This window comes from Prionailurus bengalensis, chromosome B3, assembly GCF_016509475.1.
Source record: "Prionailurus bengalensis isolate Pbe53 chromosome B3, Fcat_Pben_1.1_paternal_pri, whole genome shotgun sequence".
Lineage (NCBI taxonomy): Eukaryota > Metazoa > Chordata > Mammalia > Carnivora > Felidae > Prionailurus > Prionailurus bengalensis.
The window spans coordinates 95,783,062-95,802,624 of NC_057355.1; the positions used below are offsets into that span (position 1 = coordinate 95,783,062).

At 35.5% G+C, this 19,563-nt stretch overlaps 1 protein-coding gene across 1 annotated transcript in view; it reads right to left on the reverse strand.

Moving 5' to 3' along the window:
• Positions 1 to 19,563, reverse strand: part of MDGA2 (MAM domain containing glycosylphosphatidylinositol anchor 2) — an 858,520-nt gene that overhangs the window by 252,301 nt on the left and 586,656 nt on the right. The window contains exon 6 of the mRNA XM_043556078.1: positions 12,995 to 13,264. Within this exon, the coding sequence (XP_043412013.1) occupies positions 12,995 to 13,264 (270 nt within the window). The remainder of the gene's footprint in view (positions 1 to 12,994; positions 13,265 to 19,563) is intronic.

Here is a 19,563-nt window from a genome sequence, read left to right on the forward strand (position 1 = left end):
TACTTTTATGTATGACAAAGGTGACACTGCAGTATAATGGAAGGAATGGTCAATTACACAGGTGGTAATGAGTTAACCAGGAATTGAAATTGAAAAAAAATTACCTTATTCCTACCTCGAACTACATATAAAAATCAATTTGAAATGAACTAAGGATTAAACCTGTAGGTAACATAATGAAACTTTTAGCAGAAAACACAGGAGAGTATATTTTTATTATATGAGGTTTGGAAAAGATTTCTTAAGTAGGACACAAAATGCATTATCCTTAAAAAATGTTTTTGATAGTTTAGACTGTCAAAATTAAGACTTATGCATGATAGGACAACATTAAGATTATGAAAAGGCAAGCATTAAGTAAGAGGAACCATTTTTCAATAAATATATTCAATAAATGACATATCAAAATACGCAAAGAACTCTACAAATAAAAAAGGAAAAATACAACCAAGAAGGTGTGGGAGGTGGAGCCTTAGGGACTGGTGCATGACCACATTAATCAGAGACCTTCCCCACTGAGACAAGACCCTGTGTCCAGTTACCCATATAAGGAGGACTGGTCTAACACCAAGGACAAGACATGCAGGGTTGCCAGTGAGGATGCTACTGCTGATACCCATGGGGAGAGCCTTTAATGCCAGAACTATCTCAATTCCTGACTGAAGAACCATCAGCTAAATTAGGAGTTCTACACAGGCTTCCCACTTGTATGGAAACTCTCAGGTAGGAAAAAATTCTGAAATCAGGGGTATGCATTTGGAAAATGCCCAATCATTCAATCTCTAGGTAGGGGCATGGGGTCCAATGATGCTCTGCAATCTCTGGCCATATTGTCATCAGGCCCACATGGGGGAGGGCAAAAGACTGGAAAAAGCGATTGTCAAAAAGTTAATCCAATGGTCAAAACCATTTGAAGAGTTGTTTGACTTGTCCATCATTAGATAAATGTAACTTAAAACCACGGTATGACTTCATAGCACCAATAGAGTGGTTAAAATAAAAATATAGACAATATCAAGTGTTGACAAGGTGTGGTACAAACAGAATGCTTGTACAAGTGTAAATTGGAGAATCTCGTATTAGATATTAATATTCTCTTATCCTACAATTCTTAGGTATATCTATTAAAGAAATGCATTCAGGAGTGCTTGGTTGGCTCAGTCAGTTGAGCGACCAGCTCTGGATTTCTGCTCAGGTAATGATCCCACTATTAGTGGGATCGAGCCATGCATGGTGCTCTGCACTGATGGTGTACAGCCAGCTTGAGATTTTCTCTCCCTCACTCTCTACCCCTACCCCCACTCATGCATAAACATGTGCTAGCTCTCTCTCTCAAATAAATAAACTTTAAAGATAAATTTAGGGGCACCTGGGTGGCTCAGCTGGTTAAGCACCCAACTCTGGATTTCATCTCAGGTCATGATCTCATAGTTCATGAGTTCAAGCCCCATGTCAGGCTCCACACTGGCAGTGTGGAGTCTGCTTGAGATTCTCTCTCTCTCCCTCTCTCTCTCTCCCTTTTTCTGTTTCTCCCCAGACGCTCTCTCTCTCAAAGTAAATAAACTTTAAAAACAATTAAAAAAATAAAAAATAAAAATAAATTTAAATAAATATTCATATGTTTACCAAAAGATTGGTAAAAAAATATTCTGAGCATAACTATGCATACAAAGGTGTCAAACTAGAAATAAAAGTTCATAAATATTCAAATAATTTCATTATATGCATACAAGGGAACATTATATTATGATGAAAATAAAAAGTCTCTTGCCACACACAGAAGCATATGAATCTTACAAACATAATATTGGGATAGAAATCTAGATACAAATTGCATTTTATAGTTCTTTTTAAATTTAAAAGAGCAAAACTAATCTAAGAAGTTCAAAGTCAAAATAGAGGTTGTGAAAGAGGAAAGCTTCTTGATGGCTATTAATTCTCTGCTTCTCAGTCTGAGGGCTGGTGACATACATATGCTCACTCTGTGAAAGTTCATTCAGCTATATACTTATAACTTCCACCATTTTTGTTATATTTAATAAAAAGTAAAAATAAAGTAATATCTTAGACCTCATTTTTAAGATAGTGCTTTAATATATTCATATTATATCATCAGTAAGCAGGGGGGTATTATATGATAATAAAGTATTAAAACTAATAAAATCACAGGGACCCTGAGTCTAGAATTCCAATACTATGAGAGGAAAAGAATTACTGAACCATAACCTTTCTATCTAAGTGAATATCTTCATTTATTTCTCTGAGCGCTCACACTAAATAAACTCCCAAATTAATAGACCAACTACAATCTGTTACATGCCTCCCTTTTGAGTTTTTCTACATCTGTCAAAGGAAATTAATAGCCAGTTTGAAATGAAACGAATTACACTAAGAACAATCCTTCAAAAACAAGCTTCTGTAAATAAAGTTAGCATTTAACTTGTACTGTAAGAAGGAGCCATATTATGACATTTTACATCGTCTTTATATCACACACACACACACCACCACCACCACCACCACCACCAGAATAATCAGGGGAACGTTTAGGAAGGAAATTGATAAAGGCAACATAAATATCCATTATTTCATTTTCCATTATGTTGGTTTCAAGTCCTGGATAACCTGACAGGATATCTTCTAGTGCTACGGGAAGCACACAGATTTTACAGTATTTGGACTGCCCGTAAGTGACAATATTGTGTTCATGGACTCCATGGGCTCAATGAATGACAAGGGGGAGGAAGCACATTTTAGAAGCCTAAAAAATAGCCTATAATAGTTCTTACTCTTACAGTAAAAAGTAGGTTTCAAAAATTAGAAATCACATAAAAAACTTTAACAAATGAGGTGAGAAATGTTAGTGAATGGAATACAGAGCTTCAGAGGAAAGAGTCTGAAGACATGGACTAGGTGAATAATTGAGACTGAGAGAGATCATTATAACCCAGGAGATAGGAGCTGATGACCATGGGCTAAAGAGAAAAGGTACTGCTCTAAGTTCCCAGTAAGCACTTCCCATGTGGGCCAGATGACAGCTTCTTCCCAAGATGACTCTACAGAGAAACAGGACTGTCAGGCTAAGGAGTACTGACATCTGCAGCTCTAAGAGATATGTCAAAAGTCGTTACAATCTGATATTAATACTGTATCATAATGCACAGTGTTTTTTGGAATTAACTCCATTTTTTCTTTGCTTTTGTTGTGTGTGCATGTATATAGTTTTATTCACTTTTCAGATTGGTTTTAAGGGAAACCAATTAAGGTCAGAGTTCATGAACAGCATTGCTATTTACCCTTAGGATAATTATTTTTTGTCGAGGCTATCCAGGGCATTGTAGGTTCAGCAGCATTCCTGGCCTTTACCTTTTAGATATCAATAGCACACTACCACTCCTGGCCATGACAATCAAGAATGTCTCAGTAAACTGCCAAATGACCCCTAAAAGGAAATACTGCCTCCAACTGAGAACCACTGACCTAAGCCGATAAATAAAATGCCACCTCTCTCTCTCTCTCTCTCTCTCTCTCTCTCTCTCTCTCTCTCCCTCTCTCTCTCTTTTTGCATTGGGTTCCCATCATCCACTGTATCATGGCTGAAACAAACCAAAAACCAAAAACTAAAACCAAAAACAAAACAATATAAAAAATGCCTTCAAAGAAACTGATTAAAATTTTTTTTAAATAATGTTATTTGAATGAGATTCTTCTTTTCTATTAGCAGGTATTAACTTTTATGTATTTATTTATTTTTATTTTTAAAATTTATTTAATTTTTAATTTTTAAATGTTCATTTATTTTTGAGAGAGAGTGTGTCGGAGCATAAGTGGGGGAGGGGCAGAGAGAGAGGAAGACAGAGAATCTGGAGCAGGCTCCAGGTTCTGAGCTGTCAGCACAGAGCCCTACGCAGGGCTCATACTCAATAACCACGAGGTAATGACCTGAGCCCAAGTTGGACACCTAACCGCCTGAGCCAGCAGGCACCTCTATTTATTTATTTTTAATGTTTTTTTTTTTTTATTATTTTTGAGAAAGAGAGAGAGGTAGAGCACAAGCTGGGGAGGGGCAGAGATAGAGAAGGAAACACAGAATCCATAGCAGGCTCCAGGCTCCGAGCTGTCAGTACAGGGCCCCGTGCAGGACTCAAACTCACAAACCATGGGCCAAAACCTGATGCAAAGTCAGAAGCTCAACCGGCTGAACCACGCAGGCGCCCCAGCATGTATCGACTTTTAAGGCACTACTACCAATTGGCAAGTCTCTTTTTGGATAAATATGAGAGACTCCATCTACTACGGAGGACAGTGTAAGTTTTTAATGAAGTAAACATGTACAACTAAGCTGTCTGTGCATCATTATGTAAACATAATAAGACTATGCAATATCTAGACAAACTTCTTTCACTTGAATTTATATTTTATGATAATTCCTCATATGCTATTTCAATGAACAAAGATAAGTGAGATATATCCTATTTATGAAAAGAAACTGAGCTATCATCTATATTCAGATGAGAACTACTGGATGTGGTAATTTTCATATTTTGTGTAGCCCAGATTAATTTTTAAAAAAATAATAATGAAACCATTTCAGAGCTATAAAACATAATATAATAAAATCCTCTCTGGTGTTTTGGGGAGATGTAATTACTACAGAATATTAAATTGGGAAAACAGAAATAGAGCGTTTAATCTACATGAATAATTAGAACACCTGCACACGGCAGACAGCTTTGCTCTTGAAGAATGTTAAAGACTGTTTTTCTACAATTTCAGCTTTTATCATTATAGTTTTTATTGATGACAGATCACGAAAGAGAACTACTGACTACTGAAAATTTAATTTGATTAATCTCAATGCTTGGGAAGTGCAATGACCTTATTATTGGAAATTCAGAAATACTTTATTTTTAGAAACACATAGAAACCTAAATTGAATCAATTATTTATGGAAAATTTTAAATTCTTTTTTTTAAATTTTTTTTTCAACGTTTATTTATTTTTGGGACAGAGAGAGACAGAGCATGAACGGGGGAGGGGCAGAGAGAGAGGGAGACACAGAATCGGAAGCAGGCTCCAGCCTCTGAGCCATCAGCCCAGAGCCCGATGCGGGGCTCGAACTCACAGACTGCGAGATCGTGACCTGGCTGAAGTCGGACGCTTAACCCACTGCTCCACCCAGTCGCCCCAGAAAATTGTAAATTCTGACTGACTTTCTGGTCAAGAGCTTGAGATAGATAACTTTCAGTAAAAACAATGAACACACTTTTTTTAAGTACAGGTAACTTGTTTTGTTCCTCATTTATACTGCATGCTTTATTTGTGCAATTATTTTGTATCTTCTATGATTCAATTAGTCTCAAAATGAATAGAAATTTTTCAAAATTCTTGTACAGTAATTTTTAAAAGAGCCATTAGAAGTAAACGAGTCATACTAAGTCCTTCACAATTCAGTATTACTTAGAAAATCATAAACTATAAACACTGTGTTGGTTAGAATTTGAAGTATGCCTACCATCACCACAGAAAAAAAAGTGCTAACAAAAACAATTTTCTCCAATCAAAAACAATTATATATCTGGGAAGAAAACAGTGCAATTAGGAAGAACTCTATATGGTGTTGGGAATTTTTTTTCCATAAATACAAACATATATTCAATTCACAAACCAGAAAGAATACCTAGTAACTCTCTGGCAAGACAAGAATACAGGAAACAATAAAGGATATTAGTCAGTTAAATTTGGGGACTGGGGAATGGAATATATATGTATATGTGTGTATGTGTATATATATATTTAATTTATATAATTAATATATATTTATTAATTGTATTATATATAAATTATATTATATATAAATATAATATATTATATAAATAATTATATTTATATATAATTAATATATTGTGTATTAATTAATATATTAATATATAATATATTTTACATTATATATATATTAAATTTGGCTAAATTTTGAAAGGCACAATGGTACCTTGGTTAAGACAGTGTCCCTGGAACCACATTGTATGGGTTTTGAATCTCAGCTTTGCTGCTTAAATAAGGCTTGTTTGGTGGAAGTTACTTAACTGTTCCCTCTTCAGTTTTACTTTTCTTTAAAATGGAAATAATATTTTTTACCTCATGAGTATTTTGGAATTATTAAAAAGTTAATGTATACAGTATGCCTGGTAGCTTGGAACATAACTATTACTATTACCTAAATGGAACTGATAAACTCAACTGCTCACAATTTTTTTCCTCACAGAATTTTAGAACTATAAAATTTTTTGCCATAAGCCTAAAGATCATTTTTAAGTGTTACGAGCACTAATATTTGATGTATTTCCACTAAATGTGCTTAATATTACAATTCAGATTTTTAGAGAGAACTCAGTCATTTCATGTGGATACACGAGTTAGGTAAATCAACACATTTCAGTATAGAAGGTTATGATGTTCCTGGAGGTTACAGTATATTTCTGTACAGTTAGGAAACTGTAAATTCACGCCTCACTGAATACATATTGACTTCCTCCATAAAGGTTAAATCTATTTCAATATTGACAACCTATTTTTTCTCTTTCCATATTAGAAATCTGAGATCATAGCCAACAAAAAGAGGCTGGGATATTTCTAAAATTAAAAAAAAAACTGCTTACAATATCACTTAGCAGAGGCCAGGGTTCAAGATAGGGGCTGATAAAATTAAGGAGAAATTGGGAAAAAAAAAAAAAAAGAAGAGGCATAAGTGAGCTTTGAGACAGCATGGGAGTATGATGTGAAGAATATGGTTTGTGGAGTATGCCACATATTGGGGTGCCTATTTAAAACCATGTCTGCAGATTATTTGACACTGCTCCCTTTCATCCCCTCCGGAAACAGGCCAGCCTTTATCACTGTCTTGAATAGAATGCAGTAATGACACCACATGACTTTGGAACCCAGGTTAAAAGAATCCACACAACACTCGGGACTTTTGTCCTGAGATCCGGTAGAATTCTAGCTACCATGAGCCCTCTCCATGTGGAGAAAGCATGCAAAGAGACTATTGAGAGTGAAGGGCAGAGACTGAGCTAAAGAACTCAGCTGTTTAAATTTTTTAGTCTAGGCAACAGATATTTGAATGAAAAGCCTTGAAGATGATCCCAGCACTAGCCGCTTTCAAAATGCAATCATAGGAGACCCTAAATTTTTTAGCCAAGCTTTTCAAACCCCAGAGTTGTGAGCAAAGCAAATGTCAGCTACTGTTTCAAGCTACTGTTTGGGGGTGGCTTATTACACTGCAATAAATCATCAGAACAATGTGGCCTTTTAAATGAGCTAGTCATATCACACAGATGTTTAGTAGGATTTAACATGTATATAAAGTTCCTAACTTACATTAATAACATTTAGTACATAATTAGGATATCAAAGGGAGACAGATGTCTGAAGAAATGTTTAATATAAGCCATTAAACTTATAAAAGAGATCTATTTACTCAACATATATTTATTGAGCATCTATGATATGCTGGGTAATTTTCTAGGTTCTAGGGATACATTACTGAATAAGACAACAGATAAATTCTTTGTTTTCATAGTCTCATCAAACAGACAAACAATAAATAAAGATATGTATAAGACAACTCCAGGTAGTTATGTAATAAGAAGAAACAACAAATCATGCAAGGGGATTAGGGGTAGGTTATCTCAGAGAGGGTAGTCAAATACCTCCCAGAAGATACTATCAGAAAATTAACATTTTAGGCCAAACGAACAGTAAATGTTCAAGTCCCGAGTTGTGGAAAGGAAAAAGAAGAATAATGAGTATAAAGTATAGTGGGTAAAGAGGGGCAAGAAATGATGAGGAGGAATATGAATTCCATTTTAGGTGAAATCCCACTTTAGGGAAAGTCATGGGAGGAGTTTCCAATAGTAGAATGAGATAATGCCAATCACTCTGTCTCTTGTATGAATGGGTGGCTGTTGACAAACACCCATGCCCTCTCATTCCTGAGCACACAGTAAGAAGACATTTCCCAGCCTTCATGTCATTGCATGTCACTGGGCGTGACTATGCACCTAAGATCTAGCCAATAGAATGTGAGTGGAACTAATGCAGACCTGCTCCATAAAAATCTCCTATGTGTGCTCATTCAAACTCCTTCCCACTTCCAGCTAAGAAGGATGGAGGTATTACTCAGAGAAGCCTTAGGAGCCACAGACTGAAGATGGCAGAGATATCATCAACCTAGGTGCCTGAATGACTGCATGGATCAGACTCTCCATTTCTACCTGTACCCACCCACCCCCATCCCATACACACACATGCCAATTACACACACAACACTCTCACCAACATTATCGACTAGGAAATGCCTGAACTCTTTCATGAGAAACATCTATAGTGTTTCTGTTTTCAGTAAATACATTTATAGGTCTATTTGTTAAAAGCCTAGTCTACTTTATTTAATACAGTGGATAAAAGAGGGGCTTCTAAAAGCAAAGCTGGAGTGGAAAGATGAAAGAAAAGGCTATTTTAATAAACTAGGGGAGATACATTGATAGTTTACACAAGGGTAGTAATGGTGAACTTGGTAACATATGCCCAGATTCAGAGTACAGTTTGAAGATAGAGCCGATATGGACCAACGTAGCAGACAAACGACCTGTCTATTTCATCTCAATCCTACTGAGGAGGCTTTTCATGGGAACAGATGGAGCTCTGAAGTACTTTCCCTGAAAAGGTACCTGATACATCCGAGGAAGCCAAAACTTGTGTGGGCAATAGGGTAGCTACACTGGAATTTGTGTGCTCTCCCAGAGATCACTGGTGAACATTTCCACTAAATGGATGTGAGTCACAAAGAAAGAGAAATAGCACAGACTTGTCTTGGGCTCTCTTTAGTTGGCTGCCCAGAGGAAAGCGAGAAGCCTTCAGCAGAAAGGAGGAAAGGACACAGCATAAGAGGTTGTGCTCAGGGAATGTGGCACATTAAGGGGCTCTTGGGAGATTCCATCACTAGAGCTCAATCCTTAATCCACATAAATATACATCTCTTCTAGATAGAGGAATCTCCCAAGACTCCCTTAATGTGCCACATAAGAAAGACAAATGTTTTATATAGAGAAGACCTCTCTACCCCACCACAAGCCAGGGAGGTCACAATCTGGCGATCAAGTCAGTGGTGGAATGGGTAGTCAGGAGGGTGGTAGATAAACAGACAAAGATGAAGAAGTCAATATACATCCCTTCTGCTTTCCCATTGCAAGTCTCCAACCTAATGTGGACCCAAGCTGAGCAGGAGAGAAATTTTTGCATTAAATCAGGCTTAGAATTTTACTAGTATTTTGGATAATGCATCCAGAAACCCTGAACTAAATGTGTGCTTGTGGTTTGAATGAACTGTAAGACTCTCTCCATTTCTAATAATGAGGATAAGGGTCAGGAGATATGCTGACTTTTCTTCTTGAAATGGGAAGATTAAGCCACTGAATAACATTTAAAGAGACCACAGGAAACTAAAATACAATAATGTCTTGATCGTGTTATGAACCATGCTTGTTCAACACGGTGGTTCAATTCATGATATATGAAAATCATGGAAATGACATATTGAAAAGGAGCTTGGAAAGCAGTGGGCCCAGGCCATCCTGCTTCTCTTCTGACTCGGGAAAAATATGGCTCCATCATGACAACTTCTTAAAGAATAAGAAAAGGCATTGCAGCTATATTTATAAATATCTAACAAAATATTAAAGCATATGACATTCCTCTTCAGTTTTGAGCATGTTATCTACAAGAAGTTCTGTCTACATTATTTAAAATGTTTTCTATTAAAATAAAGAAACACAACAAATGACAATTCAGGAATGTTTCTAGAGTTTTATTCCTGTCTTCACCCCATGCTCTTATTTGTTCCATGAATATTCTCCAATGGTAATGGGAATTCTACACACAAAATATCCCTGTGCTTGCTCAAAATTCTGGTCTATGGATCTTGATTTCATTGCAGATAAGAATGTGTGTGTGGGGGGGAGGGGGAACATAGAGCTTCGTGTTTACTGTATTCATAACACAGTTAATCTGAGACACTGCAGAGGTCTACAAATTCAGAAGACTCAAAAATAATTTCTTTGATATAATAAAAAGAAAACCATTTTCTTTAACTGTATTTCTTGGCCATGGTGGCAGGAATCAGATGCCTCACATTACCATAGCAGTTTTCTCCCCACATGTAATCTAGAACCCATTAACAAAGGCTATTTCTCTACTCAGTATGATTTTAGACAAATCTCGTCAAATCGACTTTATGAATTATGTGAATGCCATTGCTGAGAGGTTCCACTGGCAATACATTGTGGCTCTGCACACATACACTTCAGATAAATTAAAAGTTTAAAATGTATGAATTGGGGATATACATGTTTAGGTCACTCCCATCAAAGTTGGAAATTGTATTTTGTAAGAACATGGATTAAAACTGCTAGATGGAATGGGGAAGAGCAGATCACTCTCTGAGCATCTATGTGCTGTGGATTGTAGTCCCTCACAGAGGGGGCCTGAGAAACACAAATATTTTATGCCAGATATTTTGCCAGTTGTATAGGAATTCAATGCACTTGCAGATGATCCTCTGGTCAAACTATATTTAACGCATCATTTTTCTCTAGTGAATTCCCCTCCTTGAAAAATAGTGGAATGAAAGATTCTACATTGCATCCATGAGTCTTAAGGATAGTTTTGCAATGATTTAATGAGTGTCAAATTTTTATAGCAATATTTGATAACATTATTTCATGAATATTTGGGAAAGCATGTGCTTAAAAGCAAACAAATAAAAATGGGAATCATAAACATGATGATTTGTACAGTCTTTCTTTCTTTCTTTCTTTCTTTCTTTCTTTCTTTCTTTCTTTCTTTCTTTCTTTCTTTCTTTCTTTCTTTCTTTCTTTCTCTTTCCTCCCTCCCTCCCTCCCTCCCTCCCTTCTTTCTTTCCTTCCTTCCTTCCTTGAAATTTGGAGTGGCCGGAGAATCTGGTTACTCAGTGAGACCAGGCTTAGAGAAGTCCATGCCAGCAATATTGATATCCAAGTTAGGAAGGTTAGGATACTTCGATTCATAGACCCTGTCTTTTTATTCATTTCCATGTGTTATTCCTTTGTATTCTTATCTTTCTTACAGAATTGTGAACCCCTGTGAGGGTACTCACTGATTTTTGTAGTTACCCCCATGCATCCCTTACAAATTTGCTGAGTTGTTAGCATATGGTAGTCATCCAGTAAAAGTTTCTGAAATCAAACAGCTTAAGATCACATTTCATTTGTTTTAAAATCCCTATTACGTTCACCTTCAAACACTTCTAAAATCAGAATGTATCTCACATTCAGTATTCTCTTATGATTGCTATCAACACGGCAAAGCAGTGATGATCTAACTTGAGAGAAAATCAGAGACCATACTTCTCTGTAATTCTGGATTATAAATGTCCTTAATGATAAAGAAAGATGTATGGAAAACCATAGTCAACAAAGACTGGGATTGAAACAGTTGGGTTGGTTCTGAGTGTGAAATTTTAGGAATAATTTAATCAACTTGTTTTTCTTTTACTTTCCTTTTTATACATAGTAAATGGTTGATACATGGCTTAAAAGAAAACCTAAGTATATACAGATCTGAAACACTGCTCTCAGTAACATTGTATCTCATAAGAAAACACTGTGGTAGCTTAATTGACATTACACTTTACTTTGTAGTGATACATAAAATAAAGGTCCATCTTGCAATTACTAAACATTGTACAGCCTACAATTTGGTAGCAGATAGTGCATTTTTCATAGTGCTTCATTTACATCTAACACCTTGCAATATTTTGAAGTGTATATTTTTGGTCAAGTACCATTTTCTGAGAATTGGATAAGAACAGATAGCTACAGTCCCTAAAGCCACTGCAACCCACGTTCACAAAATTACAAATGTTAATATCAATACATTCAATTATGTTTTGCTTCCATTACAATCCTCGATCATGAGAAACTTTCATTTGACTGTGAGGCAAGTCCTCTTGGGCATGTGAATATCTATTTTAAATTTAGAGGCATTGGTGTCCATCCTCCATCCCAACCCAGGACCATGCCAGGTGAGACATGAAGAAACACAATCTCCTTGCACAGTAACTTAACATCCTCCAACCTACAGGGATAGCATCTCCTTTACATATAGTACCAACACACCAGCTGGCAGCAGCCACACTAGAACATCAACGCTAATGTCAACTTCATGACCCACCTTTTATGTCAATTCCTCAAATAAATTTGTCGGACTTTTCCATGTCTTTTTCTAACCTCTATCTGTTAAAACTTCCCAGCCTCTACAAACTGATGTAAACGTGATTAGATATTTCCTAACAACCTCAGCCAGCACTTACTGCAATTTTTTATATGTCTATAGCTTTTGCTTATGCCTCCCCAACACTGGATCACAGGGCTATTAAGTGAGATATTTTATTTTCACTGACAGTATAATCCTTGAGTGCAAGGTAATGTTTTGTAGATCTCTATATAATCCCACAATTTACAATTTAGAGCTCCGCTTGTAATAGGGATTCAATAAATGTTTATTAAACATTAAATTGATACATGTATTGAACTTCTAAACTGATATGCAATCTTTAAAATAATGATTAACTCTCTATGCCACATTTGTGTTTTCATGATTTTTTTTTCTAAAAACATATTATAAAAACTATTCAGTGGAATAGTTTCATAGTATCACTAAGACTATGTTATGAAAACCATTCGATGCAAATATAAAGAAAGCATAGTTATTAAGATTCAGAAATTTTAGTTGCCATTTAGAATTATACATCATTCATCAACTATAAATAATTTTCTATGTATATTACACATACATGCAATATTTGAGGAAATGTTTTCATACCAAACGTTATTTGCTTTGTGATAGCCTCGCTAACACAGAAATCTAAGTGGTAACATTCTCTAGGCCAACGTACCTCTCACAATGATGTTGGTGGACTTTTTTGCAGGGTTTCCCACATTATTATTGGCGATGCAGCTGTAAGTACCGGCATCTTCTGAGGTGATGGCAGGTATGGTCAACGTTCCTCCATTCAAAACTGTCTTTTCAGGCAGAGTCCCAAAGGACCTGACCCAGGTGAGAGTGGGCACAGGCTCTCCTCCTGTCGTAACACATACTAATGTTATGGCCTCTCCAGGATTTACAACTATAGGGTCATCCACCAAGAGTTTAATTGACGGAGATGCTAAAAGACATAAACAAACAAACAAAAAAAAAAAACATGCACTATTTAGATCTCCTACAACTGGAATTCAACAGCATGCTTTATATTTATTCAAACAATTAAAATGGCATATTCTTTTCTTTTGCCAAAATCTTACTGTATAATCAAGTTTAAACCAGATATAATGGTTACATATTTTAATTACATGGCATAAACCTGTAGAAGTGCACTAAGAATCTTACACAGAGAGAGAGGAATTAAAATTTATGTATTCCTGGATTATTGTTCCAAAATTAGAATGACAAGAAAGATTAAGGTTTTTAAGTAAAAATCCCTTTCTCTTTTAATACTGACAATCATTATTTGTTTTTGTTCTCCCAGGTACAAATATTGCAGCTGTTTCGTCCTTGTATTTTCATAAGGAAGATCATCAATTATTTAATTTGTGGATCATTCTGAGGTGCTATGATATATTTTTGTGCCTGAACCCAACTGAATAAGAGATAAAGGCATAGATCATTCCAGTCTTTCACCAAGCAGTGGGCCTGGTTTTTGATCTTGAAAGGAATAACAAATCATCTAATTCTATTGCAGTCCCCATACTTCATCTCTAACCTCTCCATTCACAAAAGGTCTAAGACAGTGAGTTTGCATAACTGCTTTAAAACAAACAAATGAGAGCTCAAACATAGTCGCCAAACTGTGACTCCTGCCACCCTAATGTTCAGGTTATATAATAATCTCCCCAGTGAAAATAATTCCCTTGCAAACTTTCAGGTTAAAAAATATAAAGATAAATATCCATTCAAAAAATGCTGTGTTAGATTTTTCACCAAACACTCAAAATATAAACAGCACAAAAACTATCTGTGTTCACATGCAGCACTTTTTTCTGCTTACAATGAAGTGCTGCCCTACACAACACAGCCTTAAATGAAGGCGGGGGAATGCAGTATGCTGGTGTCTGATCTTACATACGCAGAAATATTTTATACCAAAGTTAAAATTGTATTGTAAATCCACATCAAAAACACATGAAATATTCAACTGTAAAGTATAATTTTTTTTAACTATTAACTTCAACTTAGAGTAGAGAGTGATTTTCCCAGAATAAAAGGCAAACTTGTGTGGTCCAATATTGTCTTTCCTTGTTAAAACACAATAAAGCCAAAAAACAGACATGAACAAGAAAACAATTCCATATTATTATTATGGTTCTGTGGGATGGGCACAAATTGCCTGGATAACATTTCTAAACATGATTTTTTGCATGTTGGTCCTTCTAACATCATTTTAAGTAATATGGAAGTTTTTCAAAGTGTCTTAATAGCCCATGTGAGGTGTTTATTTGAAATTATAAAGATTTATGATTAAAACTGGAAAACTCACATAGTGAAAATAATATGCAAAAGGCACTGCAGTTTAGTACAAAAGAAAGTTCTGTTAAAGAGTTATTTAATATTACTATTTAAATATTTTAAAAATAGATATTATGTCTAATTATCAATATATTGCCATGAAAAAGTAAAAGAAATCCCCATAGCCGAATGTGAGGTAAATAGCATAATCTCACAAGGGTATGTAGTTAAAGTATAATTCTAGAGATCCCAACTTTTATATCATGCTAACACAGTTCATTTGTTTTACATCATATTTTAGTAAAATTTAAAGTCCCAAGGCTTAACGGCCATTAACAGCATACGTTTGGACTATGGAAATATACAATGGTGACATTAACTCAAGAAATATTTGCCCCTGAAATCGACTTGTATAAAGATGAGCTTCTATTAGTTTCTATTAAAGAAAAAAGCTCAAGAAAATTCCAAAGTTCAGAAATATAATACATATATAACAAGACCACTGTTTTACCTATAAAGCACTATATAGAACTATATCCACTGTCTTAGTTTTTTAAAAATCCTCTTTCCCAAATCTGAATTGAAAAAAGAATATCGTCCAACTTAGATTTGTTGAAGATGGCATTCATTTTTCTGATTATCCCTGATATTAAAAATACCCCAAGAAGAACACAATAATGGCAAATGATTTCAAGACTTTAAGAATATTAATATATATGTTAACATCAAAATTTTCTAGCTTTAAATACTGAAAAGGTAAGAGGTGAAATTGCTGTCATTTTGTTTTAGTGTCTTACTTTTGATTTATAAGTATCAGTTTTTTTTTAAACTATGAGGTTTTGCTTAAGAACCTCAGAGGCATTAGAATTCACTAGGCTTAAGTGTAAAGCATGTCTTAGAGAGAAAAAATTAAAATGGGAAGACTTAAAAATATTTTTTCTACTATCAAATGTATTTTTAGAGGAGATTTCTTATTGGAAGGATCCTTTGCTAATTTGGAGGTTTATAAATGAGTAATGCAATATATCCTGGGCTATTTACTCCCTTTTTATAGGTTTCCATAGCCCCCACATTTTTCCCTTTCATATTACATTGTATAATATTAGCCAGGCTATCAGAACTGCTCTTGAGCCAGATGTAGTGTGGTGGTTCTATTATCTGAGTGATTCCATTATCCATTAAGTGGTGGGGTGTTTGAGTGGTAAGAGACACGTGGGTTAAAATCTTGACTGTGCTATTATTTAATAGCTGTTTGAACTTGGACAAGTTCTTTTACTTCTTGGTGACTCAATTTCTCATTGTTGAGATGGAGGAAAGCAACTGCTAACAAGCTTATAGCTTTGAGATGCTTTAACATGTCTAAAGTGTTTACAACAATGTCTAGGACAAAATATCCACTGAAAAAGTGATATCCTCTGTTACTATTTTTGTTACCACTATCATAGCCAGGTCCAACACTTAGCACATAATAGATACTTAATAAGTACTAGAAAGGCAAATCAATAAGGGAGCAAATTAATAAATGAGTGACTGGTGTGAAAAATTTAGTCACTATAAAATTCAACTGTTCTATTTTATTCTGATGCATATGGCTGAGATATTTTAGGATCATTTTGACTTTTGGAGGTTTTATACCATGTCATATAAAACACATTTAAAGACATACACATTTTAAGCAAACATGATTAAGCATTTATTAATATTTTAAATAATTTTCAATTTATAATTTGAAACTATTATTTTTCAAAATTCAACATTTTCACAGGAATTTTCAAAGCTTATGAGCAAAAATTATTATATGTATTTCATCATCCACCTTGTGAGTGAATGCTATTTGTTTCACAGTGTCCTTAAATTGTCCAACCATCCTGAGTCTGTGCATTACAAGCTTATTATTTTTCAAAATTCAACATTTTCACAGGACTTTTCAAAGCTTATGAGCAAAAATTATTATACGTATTTCATCATCCACTTTGTGAGTGAATGCTATTTGTTTCACAGTGTCCTTAAATTGTCCAACCATCCTGAGTCTGTGCATTATAAGATTCCTCTTTAGCACTTATATAGGTAGACAGGAAATGAGAAAGATAAATCTCATTACACTAAATCATGTAAGTAGCTGAGTGTTCAGTAAATGACTATAGCATGTGTTGGTCAAATTACCGCATCACTATATCAATACAAACATGGAAGGCCACAGAGGTCATCAGTCTCCTTTTTACTATGACAAAACTGCGGTGTCCTAAAACATATTGCAAGATCTAGACATCCATACATTCTTCACAGCAACATCTGAGAGACAGATGACCATTTTCAGCTCATTGTTAAGTAATAAAGAAATTAAACATGAAGATTGAAAAAGGGACAAGAGAAACACTGAATGGACAATATAAGTTTTATTTGGGATGTTCATGAAACCAAAGCAAAAAGTAGAAAAAATGAAATACATACAATAAACAAAGGAAAATTTCCAAATTAAGTGAAATTTAATAGAGTATTTGAAACATGTTTTTAGTTATTACCAACACCTGACTCAAATTACATAAAAATAATTCCAACTAAGTCAGCTTTTAACATAGCACACACATAGATACCACCAGCTATAAAAATTCTGTGTTTATGCAGGGCTTATAAATAACTGTGGTGCCATTCAGATTTTCAGAAAGGTAATCTTGCCAGCACTTAATTATGGCAAGCATGGGTTGGTTACCATAGGAGTTGTCACAGAGATGTGACTGTCCTCTTCAACATCAGTATGCCAACATTCTAGCATGACTGATGTGCTCTGTGGTAGGAATCTGACTGACTGATCGATTGATAGATAAATTATTGGTCCTGGGAGAAATGTGATGAAGTAGGATAACAAAAAGAGAGAGAGAAAGAGAAGGGAATGAAGAGGAAGAGAGGAAAAACCAGTCTGTTGTCTCTATTTTCCAAAATCCTAAACATTTAATAGAGTTTCAATAACTGCAGTGTGGAAAATATATTTTAGGAAATATCTTTGAGAAAGGGAATTCTGGCCATATTCCCTTCAGTTCCTCTTCTGGCAAACAAAAAGAATAGTTTTCTTGGGCTGAGCAACAGACACTTCAGTGGGTTCCAGACAGAGAGAGGACTGGCCTCTTGGTTCACACACCAAATCCCAAACAGCTGGATATTCAAGAGCAGAGTATCTGTGTATCCCTTCTTGGTTTGAGGTCATTGAGTGTGACCAGCTAGATAAATGAGGACACAGTGAATCTCATGGGAAACGCTCCATGCCTCAGGGGAGTGGTCTTCAGCCCCACGATGGTGGAATGGAAGAACAGAGACACCTCAACTAGCATGGTCTTTTTCTTAGTTTGAGTCTTTCCAAAAATAGGTCGTGATATATGTAGTTAACTTGAGTGCAGATGCAAGGAGTCATACTGAAGGAGCAGAAAAGGGGGAAAGGAAAGGGGGAAAAGCCAGTAAAGGAGCACTAACGAGCTGGTCATCTTTGTGGGAAGCATGGGTCCCTGCTGATTGGAACCCTGGGAGAGACTATGGAGAACAGACCTCAAAGCTCTCCTTGTGAAGAGCAAGAAGGCTGTGTGGGGTGTTGTCTACTACCTCCCATCCCTCATTAGTTGAGGATTATTCTGTGGTTCTTAACTTTCCAACCTCATGCTTTGGCTGAACACATTGCTGAGTCCAGAGAAAGTCCTTAGAGAGAAGAGTACTGAATGTGGAACCTGTCGAAAGAAACTTCAGCAACCTCCACAACATGCTAAGAAGAGAAGGCAGGGCTTTCACAGTATCTGCTAGGATATCCTTCGATGTATCAGTGATAAATACCTGGCTATGTGGAGATAATATGAAAGAAATAGAGAAAGAAAGAATAACAAATGAATGGGTGGTGAGTAGAGGCACCTTTATCCATAAGGATACAGGCACAAAACAAAATGAATAAGAACATGGTGTAAATTGAAGGAAGGGGGATAAAAGTATATATGATTAACTTTCTGCTTCTGTTCTATGGCCCTACATTTTCTAAACTAAAAGATATACAGATGATAAGCAAACCAAGCCCAGCTTCTATGTGGAGAGGCATAGCATAAGGTATGCTTACAGACTCAAGGAATAGGAAAAAATTTCTCCCAGAAGAACTACTTACTTCACTGAGATGCAAGAATCACTATTTTTTTCATTCCTTTCCTTGAAATCCATTTTCAACACACATTTCACTGAAATACAGTTGCAGTGAACATTTCACGTAGTAAAAATGAGAGAATATTTTAGAAGTTGAAGACTGAAAATAACCTATCCATTTACTAGGGTTACTATTCAAATATTATCATTGTTGACATATTGATTGATTCCCATGAAATCCAGAAATGACATCATATTAAGCAATTCTGTTTAAAACAATGCTCCAGGATATGGCAATATTCAAAACAGTATTCATAAATAGTCTCTAATTCAAGAGTGAGGCTTTGGTACAGATATTGAAACCAACATGCATTTTTATTACATTAATATTCACAGACAGAATACTTCTGGAAATGATTGAGAAGGCAGAGTAAGTGTGTTTCTGCACAGAAAATTACATAAAAGTCTCCTAGAAGAGACCTAGTTAATAATAATACCAGGGTCTAAACCAGGTTGGCACAACCTCTTTTGTTATTATTATTGTTGCTGTTGCTGTTATTAGGAAGGAATGTTTTTAGATGTGTTGCTTATTTTCCCTAGTACAACGAATTTCAACACATTCATTCATCCATTCACTCAATGAGTATTGACAACCTACTATATATTTAGTCCCTGTGATGGGCACTTGAAATTTACTGGTGAAAAGAAAAACAGCCAAAGATCCCCTGCACTCAGAAGCTTACATCCTAGCAGGAACAGAGCCAGCCCTTTCCCCATGATTCCCATTATCTTAGGTGACTTCATATATTTACATCACCTGCCTGTTCTCTGAAGTTGTGTGCATTTCTGATC